Source organism: Colias croceus, chromosome 6 (genome assembly GCF_905220415.1).
Source record: "Colias croceus chromosome 6, ilColCroc2.1".
NCBI classification, from domain to species: domain Eukaryota; kingdom Metazoa; phylum Arthropoda; class Insecta; order Lepidoptera; family Pieridae; genus Colias; species Colias croceus.
In genome coordinates, this window is record NC_059542.1 from 1,495,986 (window position 1) to 1,517,105 (window position 21,120).

The following is a 21,120-nucleotide window of genomic DNA, read 5'->3' on the forward strand; positions in this document are numbered from 1 at the left end:
ACCGATGCTCACCAATTTTAAAGCCTATTTCCTGCCAGCGAGGTACTAAGCTTCTAAATACTTCTTCCAAGGTAGCGTTGAAGAGTTTTGGAGATAACGGGTCGCCTTGTTTAACTCCTTTTGATATTTGGAAGGATGGGCCGTTGCTATTAATTTTTATTGAAGCTGTACTGGTGCGATAGATATTTTGTATGAGTTGGATGTATGTTGGGTCTATATTTTGTTGTTTTAGAGCTGTGAATATGGCGTTATGTTTGAGGTAGTTTCAATATTAGTACAAAATAATAAATAGCATTACATATTGTCGTTCGAGTTTAATTCTTATGCAAATAAATAGCTGTTAGTATAATCACTTATACTAACAGCTAAGTATCTATTTGCATTGCATGTTTGCATATTTATTTGCAATGCTGCAAGATTTACCCATTGAAATATAGCAGCAGATGTCTTTATGAGGATTAATAATATTAAGATTGATGACATGGTAATAACATACTAATTACTATTATACAGCACGTTAAGATTTTGAGTTGTAAATGAATTACATTCACTTTACCGCGCAAACACTTGATAAGAATGAAGTTGATTATGTTTTTGCGTTCGTTACCAAAACCGCTGACCGGAGGATGTTATTTTGGACCGTGTTTTTAATTTTTATCATAACCCCTGTGATGTATGAATATACTCAATGTCAATACTCATGTGGTTAATAAATATATTATTAGGGGATGTGAGTAGGTGCACTAATTCTTTATGACATACACATATTTAAATTTCATATGTATAAAATACAATATTCGCTTTGATGTCAGTTACTAATACAAAAATTCTATTTTTTAGCTGGTGCGTATATTTATAAATAAGAATAGTTTTTTATAAGCTACAGATTACGTAATACGAGAACCTCCACAGTTTTCCCATCTCTTATAATCTAGGTAATAATGAGCTTTGCTAAAATCAATAGGTAAATGACAGAATAGAAGGACGATTCAATAAGAATCAATCGTTACAAGTCTCGTCTCCTACAATTATTGGAGCACTTGACCTCTCAGACAAAAATTTCAATTTATCATTTACTACTACTAGTAATTACTTCTGCTTATGGCTAATATTTGCTATTTTTAACTACTAGTAACTAGTAGACAACTGGCAAGTCGTTCATTACTAAAATACGAAAATTAGTTAAATGACTGATACAATAACAATATCTTACAGATTTTTTATTGATAAAATTATATGCAGTTTACGAATTGTGTGAAAGTCATTTGATTTTTTTTTTGTATTTCAGTCTACCGAGTCATACGTCTGCAACTGGATGGAAATTCAAGACATTCATTCCCATTCAGCAAGAACATACACTGATGACGAAGTCCTTGCAAACGCAACAACAAACACTGATACTGTTTTTATTGGCATTTACACGCATGTCATAAAACTGCATGACATCATTGTACGGAAAAATAGTTTTAATTAAAAGTGTCAGTAAGGGCTAGATGACATCAACCATCATCAGTGAATTGATCCCAATCTACCTCAAGTTCAACCTTCCAGTGTAATCGAGTTTATAGCTTCAATTGTGTTACTGCCAATGGACCCTCCGCGAATATACGTACTAAAGAGACATAGCTCATAAAACAAACAAATACGGAAGGCTTACAATTCTTCTTTTGAAGACATACTAATGAGGATATCGCCCCGTGGCTTTTTCGAATGAACTATACCTTTCTCCCTCCCTTTACGAAAGCCTTAGCGAGTTGTCATAACCATAATGTAGCGACGACATCAGTCAGAATTTTGCCAGCACTTTAAAAGCAAAGAAATATATGTCGATAATAATCATCGCATAAAATGCTAATAAAATTAAAAATTCACTGTTTTATACCTGGTATGACTATGACCTGTACATAATAAACACTATTGTAAGTACAAAGTTAATCTAACTAGTAACCACATACATTAATTACAGCAATACTATTTACAATTAAACACTTTTAAGTGCTATAATAAAATTTTATTAGTATTATTCCTTAGCGGTTAAGCTATTACGATTAACGTGTAAAGGGTCTGTATTTATATACTGAGGTTTAATTTGATTGAAGCGATGATAGACACGCGGCAATTTTGTGTTTAACATGTTGAGCAGAGCGGATAATTACCTGTTTTGTTTATATTTTTATTCATACACAGTTAAGTGACCTAAAGTATTATATTTCAAGAATCAATAGATATTAAGGATATGTTTAATAATTGTTTTTATCAAAGACGAATTACTATGCTTTTACCGTTTCGTACTTATCCTCCTTATAGTATAGCCATTTTAATAGGCAACATTTGACAGTTCAACAAAATTCAACAACGTAACCTAGTAACGACGACATAGAATAACATGATATTTCGTTTTGTTAGAACTGCACATTTGCTTAACTTTTTTCAATTACGATTACATATTTATAATAATAATGACCGATACAAGTTATTTTAAGATTTCATTTTACTGATAAACCATCCTAAACATAATAAACAATTTCTGAATTGAAGAACTGACGTCGCTACAATTTTGTGTCAATAAACCTTTTTTCTTTTTAAATGCTAGAGACGTTACTCTAAAAATCTAAATCTGACATCTAGAATCGAATGTATTGATTACTTGTGAATAAAAATCATCATAAATTAATAAATTCGATTGACAAATGTTTCAAATCCTACAGCAGCCTCTTTAAGCAGGTTACCTCTCTTCGAAGATAAAATTGATAGACGTCAAATGTTGCCTATTAAATTGGCTCGACTATAGTAACCATGATATTTTATAATTTTGCTTAAATGTCTATGAAATTTCAGCCGTGTTATTACAATAAGAAGTGCATGAGCATGTGCATGTTAATACCAAGTAATTTCTTGTTATAAATAAGAAGTGCATGACTCACTTTTTCAATCAGCGCATGCGCTCTATAAATATATCATTGAGTAAGTAGCAGAGTTTTGTTCTAAACCGAGAATGTTATGATTTCTATGCGCCAGTTGCATCTGAAGGTCGTGTGAGTAATCTGCAGAAATATCGATGGTTTCCATGGAGACGTTATTGATTTAGCAACGAACAAACAAAGTTAAAGGATATTTATATGCATGAAGTGGCATGTATGGAACAGATAAGCATGAACTCATGTCAATAGATTGTACTATGACAAAAGTTGGATGGATTAGAATTTATTTTGAAAAATCTTCAAGATTTGTGTTAGTTTATATATCACAGCATTTCCCCTAATATAGGGGATAGAAGATAATATAAAAAATATTTTATACGTAAATGTTTAGATACTTCTTACGGTCAGTCTCGAATTCAACATTTAGAATAGGTCTCTTCTTTAGGTACAGTAAACCGTACGTCGGTCAAGATAAAGTGTATTATTACAACTAAGTATTTGCATAACATAATACACCGACTAAGATTTATTGAACGTCTGTGCTTTCAACCTCAGAAGGGTTGAACGCATGCCCTTCGTGCCCACATTGATAGATTTCGAACTAAACTATTGTTAGAACAAGCTACAGTTAACAAGTTTAAAACGAATGTACCGACGATAGCTACGGTCGCAAATACAGTAGTGACTCACAAATCCAATTCTTTTTGGTGCACTATATTTACTCTCAGTTCTCACCCTAATTAGGTATGCACCCGTTTCTAATTTCGCTGCACAAAGCGGCTCGCCGCGATCCGTGGCGAAAGTTAATTTTACCAACAAGTGACAGGTTGGCCGTGACTCAAGGAGGGGGATTAACTTGTCACCAATCTGTTTAAGTATTGAGTATTTAGCTCGGTGCATAATCCGTTTATGTGTGATTAAGTTTCTCCTTGGGGATGAGTCATCGCTTTCTATATTTCGTCCTAAAGGCTGGTGTGCAAAGGCTTGCGAATTATTATTGTGTAATTGGACGATTGAAGTTTCGCGAGTTGGTTTCTGATAAACTTTCTCGTTATCTACGATGTTTATGAATTCGTTGGTGGGTAAGGAAATCCTGTTAATAATATGTTCAGGTTTTGAAATTTTCACAGGTAAATAAATGTAAATCAGTAAACGCAGTAGGTGTCTAATGTCTATGCAGATTTTATAAGGATTGAAAGACTGTAACTTTAATTGCGGAGAAGCGGTCATTATATAATTTTCATGATCATTGAAATTGGGGAATGTTAAATTATAATAAATTTCAGCTCTAGGAATCTGACCTAGTTGTCTAATCAATATCATTCACAATAAAACCGCTGAAAATACGGCTTAATCACGCGAATTTCGTAGAAACAGCGCGAAGATTAAAAATATAATTTATGACCCGCTAAGATCTAATGTATCATGTGTACGCAAACGGTGATGTCATATAGTGACGTCAAATTATAGCCCTAAATAACATTTGTAGTCACATGCTTTTACCCACGTAGTTCTAAATACACCATGCTGATCGAATATCGATTTCAGTCGTTAATCCTGAATCGATTTTAGTGACGTCGATAGGGTTGTACAACTTATACTGAAAAGCTGTTTTAACTTGTTTTTTTTTTATAAGAATAATACAGGAGGCTAATACAAGCTTGTATCTCTTTAGTTGTACGATATCTCACATAAATAGGGACTAGACTAGGTATTGTGCTCATTTGTGTGAACGCATTGTTCCTGTAAGATTATGTTAGTCTTTAAATAAATTAGAAACATTTCCCACAAGTTTATTTTTAGCGAATATTTTTATTCCTTAGACCTCTTCACAAACGCGAATAATAACATTAACATTAAAATTGTGCCAGTAGCAGCCCTATCAAACAATAAAACTACCTGGAAACGTCAACAGGCTCAGTGTTGAGGTATATTCAGAATATCGATAAAGTTTTACGAGCCTTCCTGTTCTGGTGAGCCAGATCGCTTCAGCCGAATGTGGGGCGCTTCATAAAAAGGGTTTATTAAGGTCGACGTTGAGAGCCTAATGATGTCACATTTTTGTATTCATTCATGATTGGTATCAATGAATGGAAAATTTAGTCGAAATTTCTTTCGTCAAATATTATTAAGTATTTATTTTCACTACATACGCACTTTTTATTATTGCTATAGAACTATGATTTTAAGTTTCGCATTTAAGTGTTTTGGTTGTAACTTGTAATATTCATCTAGCTTGTTGAATATGTTACATTTTTTGTAAACTCAAGTAAATTTATTAAAACCAAATTGTTTTACATTTAACATACGACGTTTATTTCTTGTTTTGTTCAATATTAAAAACAAAATACGTTTTCAACGTACACAAATAAGATGATCAAAACTGCACAGCGTCGCTTGTTGCTTATTATGAGACAGTGGTTTGATAAATGTTCTCCAAGAAACTAACTTGTTGAGAAGGTCAGAACTCCATCAGCATGCATAACGTGCTCAGTGCATTGTCTAACTTATTACATAGGTAACTTCTTTTAGACATATTAGTTAATTTTATTTTGGATTCGAAGGAATTACATGTTTTATTTGAGTTGCTGCTTGATCAATTGTTGTAATAATGCATGTTAGTCACGTTGTGATGAGATATATTGACGTTGCTGTAGAATTTAAGGATCAATGATCAAGGATGAAATATAAATTTTCGGTAACAAAGATATCTTTATGAGCCCAAGGAATGTCTACAATCAGAAAATATTTAAATAGGCCACTTGTGATCATATTTGAACAACGTGAAACTATGACGTGAAACATATGGTCTGGTAACATTGTAAGATTAATTTCCATCCACGTATTGAAGCTGAAATAACAAAGTTTCAGATGGAATAATCACTAATATAATAGAAATGTTTATCTCTGAGCTGTGTGTCATCACGTTAATTATACTGTTTATGATACTGTAACAGTGACAGACGTAGGGAAATGGGAATATAAGTAATCTTTCTCTAAACTTTACATGCAATGGGATAAATAAAAAAAATGCGTATCTACTTATTACTTTTGAAAAAGCATTTCCGATGAAACTCTATTCAAGTTATTATCCTTTGAAATAATTTCAAGTCTTATTTCATCCTCATTATTTAAGTAGGTAAGAATTTATCAGCGTGTCGAAATTATGCTAACATCTTACGTGACTTATCAACAAAATGTAATAAGGTCAGTTCTTTACAACTACAAGCGATGGCTATGAATACGACACCCAAAGTCTTAAGTCCTATTAATCAGTTTTGACCTAATAAAGAATGTCCAGAAGTCACAAATCAGCCTAATTTATAATTGCCTAAATAACACATATAGCTTTCCTTGTCAAATTTCTTTGTATTTTAGATCATATCACTTGACACTTAATTAAAAAGTTTCTATGTTACACTAATTAACATTTTTGATATCTAATATGCATTTTTATGTCCAGGTGTCCGATGTAGACAAGTCTAGACGGTCATTACCAGTCGTATCCACTGTTGCCAAGGAATCTTTTACGGCTAAAACAATTCTTAGAAATGCACGCTTAAACGCATCTAGAATCTAGATTGTATCAAAAATAGTTCTACCAATAGTGAAGTGCTAAGATCATTGTCAGGGTTCTCATTCCACTATTCAGCGCAATATAAATATTGAGATTAAATAAACACCCTAGTTACATGATTGTTGAGCTACCCACGCGCCCGCCCGGTGGCCTGTTATTTCAAACCATTTCAAAGATACGCACGATTGCTGATTGTAACAATTTAATCGACCTATATTGAATTCTTTGTTGGGATTGCTTTTTGTTCCATTAACAAGGTAGGCGTTATTTGAACCCATTATGATTTCAATATTATTCGTAAGAAACAGGAAAAAAAAGTAGTTTTACTTTTATATGACACTTATTTTTTATGAAGCCACATATTATTAAAAGACTATTGTAATAATACGATCATTTACAATATATGTACTGCTTTTCTAACGAGTTTTATAATTTGTTTGACCTCACATTTATATTAACATACAAATTTTAGTAGACATGTCCCGACGATGCATTAGATTAGTAATAGCCGGTTTGCGACACGTACGAATCCGAATGCAAATCTGTTTTGCGTTTCTCAGAACACATAGTACATACACATACTAACATACTAAACATTCTATATATATAGCCGTGACGTGGAGTAGTTCTGCTCGAGAAAATCGATTTGTTTTGCATGCACGAAATCAATTTTGAGTGTCAATGACTGAATAAACTCGCGGGTATCGATAATTTTCAATTACGTAATTATTATGTATGAGTATTGTGGTAAGGATATGCACATTGATTTCTTATGTTCCTTGCCCTAGCCAAACTGTTTTTTTTTTTTTAATAATGGTGTAATATAATACAAGTGGAATGGACTGTTGGTAGTTAAAATGGAATTTAGGGTAAGTACTTTAAATTAACGAATTTAAAACAAAAGTAATTAAATCGACTATCAATAGTACTTACAGGCATTTTTCCGATATTTACGATAAAAAATAAAAGTAGGTAACATTATGGAACCTGTCCAATTTACCGAGTCGATTTGGTACTGCTAAAAAACTATCAATCGTTTGAAGTTTGAACTCGTGCAGTATTTTTACTTCAAATTTAGATATTTCAGGCTTCAACAAAATACAAGAGAATTTATAACACATGCAAGCAATACAAAGGAAGGACAGGCTTTTATTACATTTTGTTTGTATTGAATACATCACTTTTGTTTTACACGTCTAGTTATTTATTGGCTTCCTGTAATTGTTTCGTTCCCACGGCCAATTGAACGTTTTCAAGTATTTTGCGAGTCTTAAATTTGTTGCTAAACAATTAACACGCCTATGCTCTAAGTAGCGTGCAAATGTGGAAATTTTTAGTTTATATCTAGCTTCCTATTTTGCAAATTTCTTATTAGCTTTCTTATTAGATCGCTTTTATTAATCTGGCTTTTATTAAATTAATAAGCCGCTAATTAATGCGATTGAGTTTGTCATGTCGGACTATTACCGTGTAGTAGGTACAGTATATTATCATATTATCATAGTAGATTAGTATATTATAATCACCGATATATCTCTACTCCTAATATTAATTAAAGTAAAAGACTTGAATTGTTACAAGCTCTGAATGTGACGAAAGAATCGACGTCTTTATTTGCAATAATGGAGTCACATTTAAAAAACCGTTGAAGTTTTAATTCAATTTATGCTGACTTACGTAATATTGGCGATGATTCAACTCGTTAACATCATATTATTTAAATTAATGGCCAATTGTGAACAAACGTTACATGTATCAAGATCAGATAAATAAAACTATGAGTGTGCCTGCCAAATAAGTCATTTAGAATGGTCCCTATTCTAAATTGATTGAATTAGAGGTACGTACGATCCATATGCGATAAAATTAACAAGTAACAAAATAAACGTAGAACATAAATAAAGACTAATAAAGAAGCTAATAAGTTGAATATAGGCTTAGTTTTTTTAACCAGTGTAAACCACAGTAAACGATGGAAGCTCTTAATTTGCATTTTTTTTAATAGGTCATTGTTTTTTTACTATATTTTGAGGAGATCGTTGTGCCATTTTTTTTTCATCTTTTAACAAACAAGGGACGTATTAGAAGCAGTATATTCATATATTTTATTTTATCTAAAAGTATTCATAACATAATAATATTTAGCCCCATCATTTGTTTTCACTAAAAAAGTAGCTCTTTATGTGACCATCTCTTTACACAAAAATATGTGCACATTGGGCAAGCAAAGTATCCTTCGCAGAGTCATAAATTTAAATCAACTTGACTGACGAAATTAAAAATATTGGCCTTGTTTATGGCTAATTACCGTAGCAATTACGTAAATTTGAAATAATACTTCCTGTGATTTATAATTAATGCGTAAGTGATTATTATGATGGAATGTGTAGGATGTGCTCGTGGAATTTTCTTCCAAAAATGTTCATACCTATAGCGTAAAAATTGTGAGTCATATTATTATAGCAGTTTTAATTCAACTGATGACGTAAAATTCACTTATTGTGACGTTATATTTTAATATTTTTTTGAGGAAAATTTTGCACAAGTTTCGATCTTAATAATTTTATATTTAACTAGGTAACTATAGCATACTTATTTATATAGTTTGGAAATAAGCTTTTCCTATGATTTAGTTATGGTACCCACATATTTCCTTAAATTAAACATTATTTTATAGAAGTAGTAATTAATATTTATGTGACTTTGGTTGGTATAAAAACTCCTTGCTTGAATTTTCCCTTTTTGGAAACTTTTCTGAACAAGTAAAATTCACTAGAAATTGTCTTATTTCTAACATTAATACAGTTAATTCATTAAAAAATAAATAACTGACCTTGCAAGAGAAGAGAGCGCTCTGCCACGTGGCTTTGTTTTCACTGAAGAAGTAACAGCTGTGGCCCAGTCGGATGAAGTCCGGTGGACAAACGTACGACATCTTTGTGGAATTTTTGTGTGCTTCTACTCCTTTACCTGCAATTTTATGAAGCAATCAAATTAAATTATCCATTAGATAAATTATTTGTTGGTATCTAAAATCATATTACATTATATTTTCTAGCCATAACCATTATTTTCGTATTTATATTTAGGTAGAGCCTTAAATTGTATGCACCTACGTAACGTAATGTTAGGTACGTAAACGTAAAATATGTTCTTTGTTTTTTTCTTTCGTGAATAATTTACAGTGCTGACATTGTACAAAAAATGTACAAATATGTTATTTCCTTCATTAAAATACTTGTAATTTTTGGAGGTGTTTCCATTTTCATATGCATACTACATATCAAATTTCCAATTAAAATGATTGTTTATCCATTCCAAGATGGTAACATGTTACCCCACGCATTTAATTACTACTTATAGTAATCGAATTGGAAATACGATTTAGCATAATTAATAATCAGGTTTGTTGTAGTTCCGACAATTAATAAGTAAAATGTAAGCAATTTAAACGAACATTGTGACAGTTTACGCGAAAGTGTAATTATTTAGTTATTTTTCGTATACGATATAAAATTATATAATTTTGCGCACAGTAATTAAAATATGATGTACGGTCGAAATCGAAAAGGATTTTTGCACGCACACTCGTGACTGTTATTGCGTGTGAAAGTGTAGCCATAAATGCGTCCGCAATGAAATAATATATTTTATTGCACTCAGATGATTCATAAACCAATCTGAATTACTGACCTCATGCCCACGCGTGTGATACGTTTTGTTTATGGTTTGCAACTGAAATTTTCTAAATTCGATATTGTTGATAGAAATCATCTTGAAATCAAATGCAAAGAAATTCGTAAGCTAAACAATATACTAAGAGGCAAATTTTGGTATGGAAAAACTTTAGTAAGTAGGTATAACGATCTGTATAAAATCGAACAACCTCTGTATTCCCGACAATCAGTTAAAAACTGTTAAATTGTTAATCAAAGCAAAACACAGCACAGCACTAATATTACGTGTTTTATTTGTTACTTTTATAACAGAAATAGTGAAATAAAACAATAATAATATGATACAAATTAGGCGGGATTCGAATTTTGAATTTTGAATATTTTAACGCGTCGTTATTTTTAAGATTTAATGGTCTGGTACGATGACACGTGATTGACATTCTGAAATAGTCTATGGTTTGATATAAAACATCCGAAAAAAGTGAAAATAAAAATAAAGAACTCCACATAGCTTTTTTCAACTATTAAATATACTTTATATGCATAGGTATACTCTTACAATTATTTAAAAAAATTGTAGGGATATTCAGATATTCGCATACTTTAGTTAAATCTTAGTTTTACCATGTTTTACTGAGGTAGGTATGCGTATATTATTCTTATTAAAAAAAACACATTAAATGGGTAAAGTTATACATAATTTTTCAATGATAAAACAATACTGTGACAGGTTTTGAGATAAAAAAAAAATATAAATTTGTTTATATAAAGATATCGGAAGCGACCCGTTGTTTGAAATTTATTATTATAATTTGAAGTATTTACCTATTTAGCAAAAAGCTTTTGTTGAAATATTCGTTATATGTAAATTAGTTTTATGATATTTTTTCTGTCTATTAGCGATTTAAGTAAGTGTTTTGATTTTTTATTAGGTGTTTAGTAAATAGTAGGACTTAAACAGCTTAGCGTTATTTAGCAATTTTGTGTTACGCGTAGGGGAAGGGGGGGCAAGACGGGGTAGCGGGCAAGACGGGGTACCCGCTGTATCAGGCGATCTAACTGATCAATCACGATCGTTCTAACGCATGATGCGACGCCGCCTTTACAGCTACTAGTCGGCGATGTCAAGTAACACAGAAATCCCGCGCTGTTTTATTATTCGAGAAAAACATTTTTTTAATGGTTTCGTTGTCATTTTATCGTAATTTTCGAAGCGTGTTCTGACGTGAAGGAGGTTTATTCTGTTTTGAAGTTAATTTATTACAGAGAGATAATGATTTGACTACCATGTAAGTATATTTTTGTCCTTCTACTGCTAACAGTTATTTTAAAATTTGTTTTTGTATTCTAATTGGCACGAAGGGCAAGATAGGGTATATCTGACGGGGGTAAGATGGGGTAGTGCCCCATTTAAAATTGCCCTGTTTTTAAAATGTAAGCACTTGAGTGTCATGAGTTTAGAACTTCATTAATGCATTTTTACTGTTGTAGAATGGTGAAGAACTACAAAAGAAAAACAAATAGAGGAAATTGGGAGGAGGAGTCGATGCGAAAGGCAGTGGATGCTGTTATCCAAGGAAAAATGGGGTATAAATTGAAACAAAGAAGTAACAACAGCAGTGAAGAATACTGCAGTGTAGAGGACTAAAAATAAAACGACAGTGCTTAAAAGAAAAAAAGCCAAAACTAACGACAGCGATAGTGATGTTGAAAATACTTCATGTCTGTATTGTAATGGTCGATATTTGGAGTCAAACGAAGGCTGGGCGTCTTGTGCTGCATGCGGAAAATGGGCTCATTGCAGCTGTGCTGGTATAGAGGATGAGGATGAAGATGCCACGTTCACATGTGAATTATGTTTGGGATAGTGGGTTGTACCCCATCTTGCCTCCAAGGGTGCCCCATCTTACCCGACATGGGGGGCAAGATGGGGTGTAGGGGGTTTATTTGAATTTTATATATTTATTAATTTCCTGTGCCATTAAGCTACCTAAAAGAGACATAAAATTGAAGACTGATTATATTAAGTGATTTTAAAAATAAAACAGTTATTGTAAACAAAACCCTTCCACTTTTATTCAAACCTAAACATTAAGTACCCTGTCTTGCCCCCCCTTCCCCTAGGTGTTCTTAAATGTTGTATCGATTTAAGCTTATACTTAATATGGCTATTTCTAAATGTTGTGGAAGGATTAAATAATTTTAGCGAATAATTTTATTTGAGTGAGCGATACAGATAAAGCTCAGTTTAGTAGTTTTATTAGATCAAATCATTTTATTATTAAGTTGGAAAATTCTTATGGCGATAGAATTTTGCTATAGAAATTCGGCTACAATTATTTATGTTCATAACTAATCTTAATGTAAGTACGAGTAAGTAATGTAAATCATAATATTATGGTATACTTACATTGTGACAAAAATACTATGTACATGATGACCGCCACGGCAATTATCTTCCCTCTCCTTTCAAGAGCCTCCATTTTATTATTAAAATAGTCCTTTTGCACTTTATTAACAACGACAAACACAAACTTTCGATATTTATAAATAGGAACTATGTCAAGTCATATTGCTATGCAAAAACTGCAAAAAGACTATATTAAACTTTTCACTGGCTTGTAATCTGAAACAAAAGAAAAAAAAGTTAATTTTTATCTATGGACTACATTGGATAGGTACTCTGTGGAATTGAAAAATATTACCGCCAAAAAGGTGCGGATTTTCACACTTGGAACGAGATTGGATAAAACATTTTAGGTTAGTAATAATGTAATTCTTAATTAAACCGGTATTTTCTATAGAACTATCTAATATTATACATAATTATGCGATAATAATTAAATGGCTTTTCCATTCTTTGTTGTATGTAAATTTTGTATAGTATCAAACTGGTTCAGAAAAAGGTCAAACATAGGCGTAGTAATGTTAGATTATTAATTTACTAGTATCTTATATTATAATTTAGTTTATAAGGATTGCATAGGAATATACTTAATTTTTACTAGACTACGCTGATAGTTTACTAGTATTATATGCTCACTTTTTAAATGATATAGATGTTAACCGCTAAATAACTTTAAATAAATAGGTACATAATATAATATTATAAGAAATAAATCACATGGTCCAAGTAAATAAAGGACATCTAACATGTTCAGTTGGTTTCTTATTTACACAAGTCTTGTCATAAAAAAAGGTAACAATGTTATAATCTCTCTCAACAAAAACGTATACATACTCATACGGGAAAACATAATTTGAAAGCAACAATAATAAATAATACAGTATTTAGGTTAAGTTAGAAAGTCTAGCTATGTAGAGAAATCTAGATTTAAGCTTAACGTTTAAAGTCTAGGTAGCACAATTATGCAGTTTATGTAATTCTATTGGGGGGATTCGGAAATAGATGTACCTATATAATAAACATCTACAGATATTTTTTAGATTTAATGCGCCTTTTAAAAAATGTTTACTTAATTACTAAATGAATAAAGCTTACAAAACGTGATACAAATATTTCATGTATGCCATTATAAACAGCCCTTCATTTTTTGGGCTTTTAGAAAATGCCATGCTGAATATAAATAGATATATTATTCAGGTTTGTAATATATTTATGACACGTATACACGTAATTCCCATAGCTACTCATGCTGGTATAAACACTTGAAGTACAATCATGTACAATCAAGCTCATATACCTCTATAGAGTACTTATAGTGTATGTATGTTTGTCCACATTCCAACACCCTGAGACACGCTCAACCTGACCGTGAAGGAATAGCGTAGCTAAATTAGACGCGTTGTACAATGGAGTGTATAAGTATTGCAAGAATGGGTTTTTTCATGTGGCAAATTGATTTTCTATTAAAATTATAGTTCAATAGAATGTCTGTGGAAATTGATTTTAAGAAATATTCGACATAGAATACAAACTTTAATGTAGTTTTAGATAAGAGAGATATCAGTTGATATTCTTCAATTAATTTGAAATTTTATGACTTTCTAAATCTATTTATAATAAAAAGTTACATTGTTTTATCAGTTTGTTAAGAGTAAAACCTAATTCATAGAGAAAAAATATTTATTTACCTATCGTTCGCGTTCGCGTTTACAAACTGAATTGACTTGAAGTATATATTTCAGTCGTAGAAATTCCTTTTCAAATAATGCACACATTGGTACTGCATCATGTGTATGGTTTCTTAATATAGATATTTACTTATACATACCATGATTACTACACAATCTCGTCTAATGATAGAGATGCATCAAGAATGCGCGACCGCAGGCGGCCATGCGCGACTGCACAAGTTCGATGGCTTTATCGATAGCTGTTATTATTTCTGGTATCCTGGTATGATGCTTGATCATTGGAGAAGTTGCTAGAAATATTGATATTACCTGGCTAGTTTATACAGGTAATTTTAGCCATCTGAATGTGTTTTGATGTGATTCATGTGATAATTCTTACATGGAGTGATCTTGTCAATCTATCGTTTTCGACTGCATACGTTTATGGTCTTTAAAAATAATTATTACGATTACTGGTCTCCTGGTATGACTCCTTGATTATTAGAAAAGTAACTAGAAGTAAATTTAAATACCTGGCAAAATTTTTGTTAATGTACCTATGGACCATTTACTGTGAACGTTAACGTAGCGTTCGTGGTTGATTTGATTAGGTGTGGCGTAGCTATAAAGTCAACAAGTAAAATAAATGGACCAAAATATAGGAACGGTTAGTGAAGTTTCTGAAGAATTTTCTCTATATTTACGTAGTTTTTATGCCTTATTGTATCACATTAAAATCTAATGCAGTATGAAATCAATTGAAGTAAAACCAGAAACTTCTTAAAATCATTTCATAAGTGATTGTTACTTACTCATCGAAATGTCCCCATATCCAGTGTATACTTGTTGGTATATATAAGGCATTGTGTAAGGTAAACATTTCAAAATATATAAATACTTGAAGCGTACAAAGAGAAGATGATGTAAACAATATGCATCTAAATATTAACAAACTTGAACTGAAGCTTAACCATTATCTGCTTTCTCATCGACCAAATATAGCTCTTATATATTTCATTTTAAAATGTAAATCCGCGTAGCATCAAAAGCTACAATCGATGCAACTAAAATTTCCTATTAAATAAAGCTTCAGCAATAAATATCTAATGCTATAGATTATAAGGATCATTTTTCCTAAGTATTATTAGATGCAGATGTTTGGTTGCACTTGAAAAGCATCTTAAAGGCCACTCGAGCATCTCTCGTGTAGTTGAATGATCACGGTTCTTGTTATGAGCCGGCTAGACTAGGAGTTTGTCTATCTTATCTTCAATAATATTATTGCAAGTTAGCTTCCAGTCTCTTCTGGAATAAATTATCTCGAAAATTATTCCATATTTTATAAATATGCACGGATCAGCAAACCGTCAATAAATGAAAAAATTAATGTTAGATGACGCAATTACAATGGCCTCACTTCGATAGATTTTAAAATATGACAGATATTTGAAAAAGGGACAGACGTTTCCAATATCAAGTAGAAACCATGCGTATCAAATTCATCCACCGTCCGTTTTTGTTTGCGTAACATAAAAAAAGCTACAACCCGTGCCGACCTTCTCAAGAGTTATTAAAACTATTTTATTTATCAACTCTGCTTCTAAATTATAAAAATAGGAAAGTCGCGGGCACGAGCTAGTCGTATAAAATGAAATAGATTATAAATAGATGATCGATGAGCGGTCGGATCGTATTGATTTCATGGGTTCATAAACCTTAGTGTTATTCTTGACTCGTTGAGTGATTAGTTCGTGGTTAAGTTCATATTTAACTATAATTAAATTATGATTTTTATGTAAGGTGGTTGTCTTGTTAACAGCTATACCACTAAGTTATTGAGCACTGCCTAAAGTGTTGGATTGTATTGAATCATTAAATATCAATACGCAATTTTAATTATTTTACGCAACGTGACCTTATCTTAAACTAGAAATGCTTGGACTAAGCTAGACATCTGATCGGCACCTAGGTGTGCTGTTAGAAGTTTAAAAATAGTATGAAAGAGAATTCTTAATACGATATCTTGTTCGCAATTTTCTCGCTCGAACGAAACATTTCTTACAACACTTTATTTTTCATCAGAAGCGGATATTTCAGAAACCTTACAGCTTTTCAAATAATGTTTCAAAGGTTAAACCGTTACAGTTTTATCATAACACAAAGCGGATATTAGCCGACCTTCAAGGGCCAAATGTTATTTGATGTTAGCTGTAAAATAAAATGTCTTTCATAAATTATTTTTAGGAAGGGATCATGGCATCAGCATTGCCTCATCAAAGCTTAACCGTTCGGGATTCTAAGATTCTTTTAAATTTATCGATCGAGATTTATATTGGGAAAATGTTCGACGCTTAGTTCTGTAGTCCGTAGATAATTTACGTTACGGTCTTTTCATAATATTATGTGAATATAACTTTATAAAGATAAATTTTATAATTTATCTGATTTGGATAATTTATCTTATTGATTGAGGAATCACTTCTTCTAACTTCTTATTTTAATTCAGAGACTTAACGAGACCGGTATCTTTGTCTTTATTTGTCATTTTGCCCGCAGTATATCAAAAGGTACGTACGTCTACAACTCTACACACTACAAAGGCATATTTTCTACAAAAGATTATTATTTAACACATTACGTAATATCGACATTTTTACAACTCGATTACATCATGGTCCTGTAACATTGTTGAACCCGAGTCGTTTCAGACTAATTTATTAGCATTTTATGTTTCTTACTACGTGAGATACGTTCATTCAAGGCATGTGTTTGAGTCACGTGTATTTATTCAATGTTGAAGAATCTTGTTTCTAAGGCATTTTTATTAAAGAACAAGCTATTTATACTCGCACGTTGATAAAGAGCATTAAATTGATTTTAGCCATATTTACAGTGGTCAGTGAATCTATAGAATGTGTTGACAAACATTAATTTATTATCTGTGACTACAGTATATTTCAGTCTTTACCCTTCTTCATTATTTGTTATATAATATTATTTATCTATTTAGGTAATACACACATTTACACTTTTGTTCATGACGTCATTTTCAAGAAAAATATAAATAGGCATTACCCGCATACGAAAGTTGTTTCATGTTACTTAATGACAAGCGATAAATTGGCTGTTTATATAAAGGAGAATGCCCATTTTTGGTACTGGTTTTTCTCATGCATCAAGACAACAATATATTAAAAAAAATCTCGGCAATGTAGAGGCCTTCTTACCATCGGAAAATATATTTTGAACAGGGAATGTTTTGTAAAATCTAATAAGACATATTGTAATTGTTTAGATCCGTTATTATAGATTTAGTGTCCATTACCGTTTACATTTTTTCTACAGGTTTTTTCTCATGCATCAAGATAAAAATACTATTAAAAAAAATCTCGGCAATTTAGAGGCCTTCTTACTATCGGAAAATATATTTTGACCAGGGAATGTTTTGTAAAATCTAATAAGACATGTAATTGTTTAGATCCGTTACCATAGATTTAGTATCCATTACTGGTTACCACGGTAACCAAGCGGTAACTATTATGACATTTACTATGGTAAATAGCTAATATTATTATTTTCATTGAATTACAAAAAATCAATTAACATAAAATCACTCTGTAAGGTATTGTTTTAAATACACTGTAGGTTGTTTTAACATATATAGTGAAGTAAAATAATATAAATATATATAAGAAAATATTATTATGACATAGCTTGTAAGATAGCTTGGAAGGTAACCAGTTATTTCTTATTTGTTTCTTTCTTCGAATATTTAGTGAAAAAATGATTCAAACAACAACAACAATATGCAAACCGAATAAAAACTCTATTGGCATTTTTTAAATATATATTTAGGTTTTCTTGAAATCCGTCCCGGAAGATTTCTGGTGCCTACCTACACTAGCCGATGAACAGATAGACTTTGTCTGAAAGCATAAGCTCTACGCATAGATTAAATATTATGTTAAACGAAAAATAGCTTTCAGACAATAAAATACTACCTAAATCACACATAAACCTAACTAAATCGGGCTTATTTAAGTTTTGAGGTTAATTCACATTTTTCTCAATATCTTGAAAACCCCTGTTTTTATCACAAAAAAATGTATTGGTAAAAATCTTTTGAATATCGAAGAACCCCCCAAAACCACTCTGGCATTGACGCAACACTATACTGTGGTCCATACTTTCATGGGCATTCTCCTTTACTTACTGAAAATTAACAAGCCTTAAAAGATTTTGAGACAAGAATTTTAATTGCACGTCAAGAGAAACACGCTTTCTTTAAATGTACCGAAACAGCTGAAACTGTATCACGATCATGGGATAACGTGTTGGTCAATTTAATTTTTAAATATAAATAACGTTTCACAATAACGAACTATAGGATTAAAGTTATATAATGCTTTTGTATTCATTATTTAACGAAAAAATATAACTGAAAACAATGAGACACTTACAACACATACCGACTAGGACTTTCGAATTTCGTGTAAGAGAAGATAAGATCGAAAACCTATGTTCGGTTAATTAAGTTAGTAATATTAAAAATCGTAGGTATCCATTTTATTACAAATTTTCATACGAATAAAATAGCACATAATATTAAGTTTGCTTCTCGAGTTTCTCGATACAATGATGATTATTTATTACCACGAAGGTGAATTCCATCTCAAATCATCATAAATTCGTTTTTATCCGAAATCTTTCGCGCAACTGGTTGACAGAAACAAGTTTATTGATTGAGATAAAACTTTATCGTCTTCCTGTTGGAAAACAATAATATATAGAGAGGAATTAATGCCTCTTCTAAAGGAAGTACCTATAAATGCTAATAAGAAGTCTAGCCGTATTAACAATTGAGTAACACCCACATCTTTAGAAGTAAAGCATTTACTATCGTATAATGCTGAATAGGCTTTAGGGCATCTGTTGAAGCAATTTGTTTTTAACATAACAGTATTACTTTCGCAAATACATAATATCTTATACGGAGTTATATACTGATCATATTAAATACATTTGAGAGACTGTATATTATGAATTTAAACGTACTTACTGCCTATTTTATAAGTATATTAAGAAGAGCTGGAACGTCAACACATTTACACATTGCACATGTTAGGCCGGGAGATACTGACACAAAATTTCGGGTCATTTGTAACAGGATGGCGGTCTAGAGGGGTCTTACTTATCCGACGAGTGTGACTTACGCCCACGCGACTAGTCCGCCGGTACCAGCGTTCTGACCATCATTTTTCTTTTTGTCATTGCGTAATAAGACCTCTGTAGAACCGCCATTCTGTTACAAATGACCCGAAATTTTGTGTCAGTATCTCCCGGCCTATGTATGTGTCATATTTTGCAATTGTTTATAAATACAGGGTGATGTAATTGGTGTAGTACGAATATCTAAAAATCTATGAAGAATTTTGTGATACAGTAAATGGAAGAATTATATACTATTTTACAGTATTTAATAAAATCATTTAATTTTTTGTTCATTTTCATAAGAAATGTCAATTTTTCTCACCAAGGTGGAAATTGGGATGATAAGGATCTTGTTAGAAAAATATAAATTTTGACTAACATCGGCTTTTTTTTTCAAAAATCAAATTACTCATTAATAATCAAAGTTATCCACATTATTAAAAAAATAAGCCAAACTATACACAATTTTTACTTGATGCAATCCTCAAAGATCATGGACATAGTGTATTGCGCCTTCCACCGTACCATCCAGAACTCAACCCAATAAATTTACTATGGGGCATAATTAAAGGGAAAGTAGCATCACAAAATGTGAACTTAAACTTGAAAACTGTGGAAGAATTATTTAGAAAGGAAGCAAATGCCATTAGTCTGGATATGTTTAGTGGCGTTTGGAGAAAGACGCGAGAACATGAGGAAAAATATATTCAATTAGAACCAAAAGTATATAATTACACTGACTCATTTATAATAACATTAAGAAATTCCGACGGCGAAACATCGAGTTCTTCGAGCGATGAAAGTTTCAGTGAAGTAGAAGATTACGATTATGATTAAATAGATTCTTCTTCTTCTCTATAGATACTGCTTTCTGAATTGGTGGTAAATGTTAAAACTGTTAAACTGTTATGACGATTCAAAAGTGCTTCTAGATGAAGTCTAATAGTATAAATGTTTGAGTTTGAGTTTAAAACCAATAGTGTGAAAATTATACAATAAACATGTAACATATATTTGTTAGCGCGTATTGGTAGGTATTACGTACTTACTACAAAATATATAATGTGGAGGAAGGAAGGTGGAATTCCTCCATCGAAAAAGGGAGGATCCTCGACCAGTCAACTCGACTGGCCAGCCGTAAAGGCCCCGATGGATGATGTCGGAAAGTTGTATATATATCTCTGTAGCGAAAACATTTCGCTTGCGCGATTCAGAGCGAGGTGTCGCTACAATAATATTTCTTAGATATTTTTACTCGACCAAAGTCAGGACAAGACTGCTCCGCAACTGCAGAAGACGTCCGTTATTTAAATCATTATCAAAACAACCATCCGTGTGTTGGGACTTGGGAGTGAGCGCACGTGTTATTTGTATTGTTTTTATGACCTGAAATTTAATTATTATTTGATAATTGAATGATTATTAATACTTTTATCCAATTGATTATTTTTAGAATAAATAATTAAGTTCATCAATTGATTTACTTTTAAATTATAATTTTACAGGTAAATTATGAGAGCTTTCATAATTATATTTGCATATATTTATCAACAACGCACCCATTTTACAATTCAAGTCTAAAATGAAACTAGAGTCGCATTTATTTTTGAACATACTGTAAGTGAAATTGCATAAGTGTGAGTACTGTGAACATGCC

The 21,120-nt window shown here is 31.7% G+C and overlaps 1 protein-coding gene across 1 annotated transcript in view; it reads right to left on the minus strand.

Annotated features, from left to right (window-relative positions):
- The window catches only part of LOC123692325, a 98,422-nt gene that overhangs the window by 29,556 nt on the left and 47,746 nt on the right, over positions 1–21,120 (minus strand). The window contains exons 2-3 of the mRNA XM_045637063.1: positions 12,586–12,801; positions 9,332–9,468 (exon numbers count right to left, since the gene is read on the minus strand). Coding sequence (XP_045493019.1) covers positions 9,332–9,468; positions 12,586–12,658 — 210 coding nt within the window. The 5' untranslated portion in view covers positions 12,659–12,801. The remainder of the gene's footprint in view (positions 1–9,331; positions 9,469–12,585; positions 12,802–21,120) is intronic.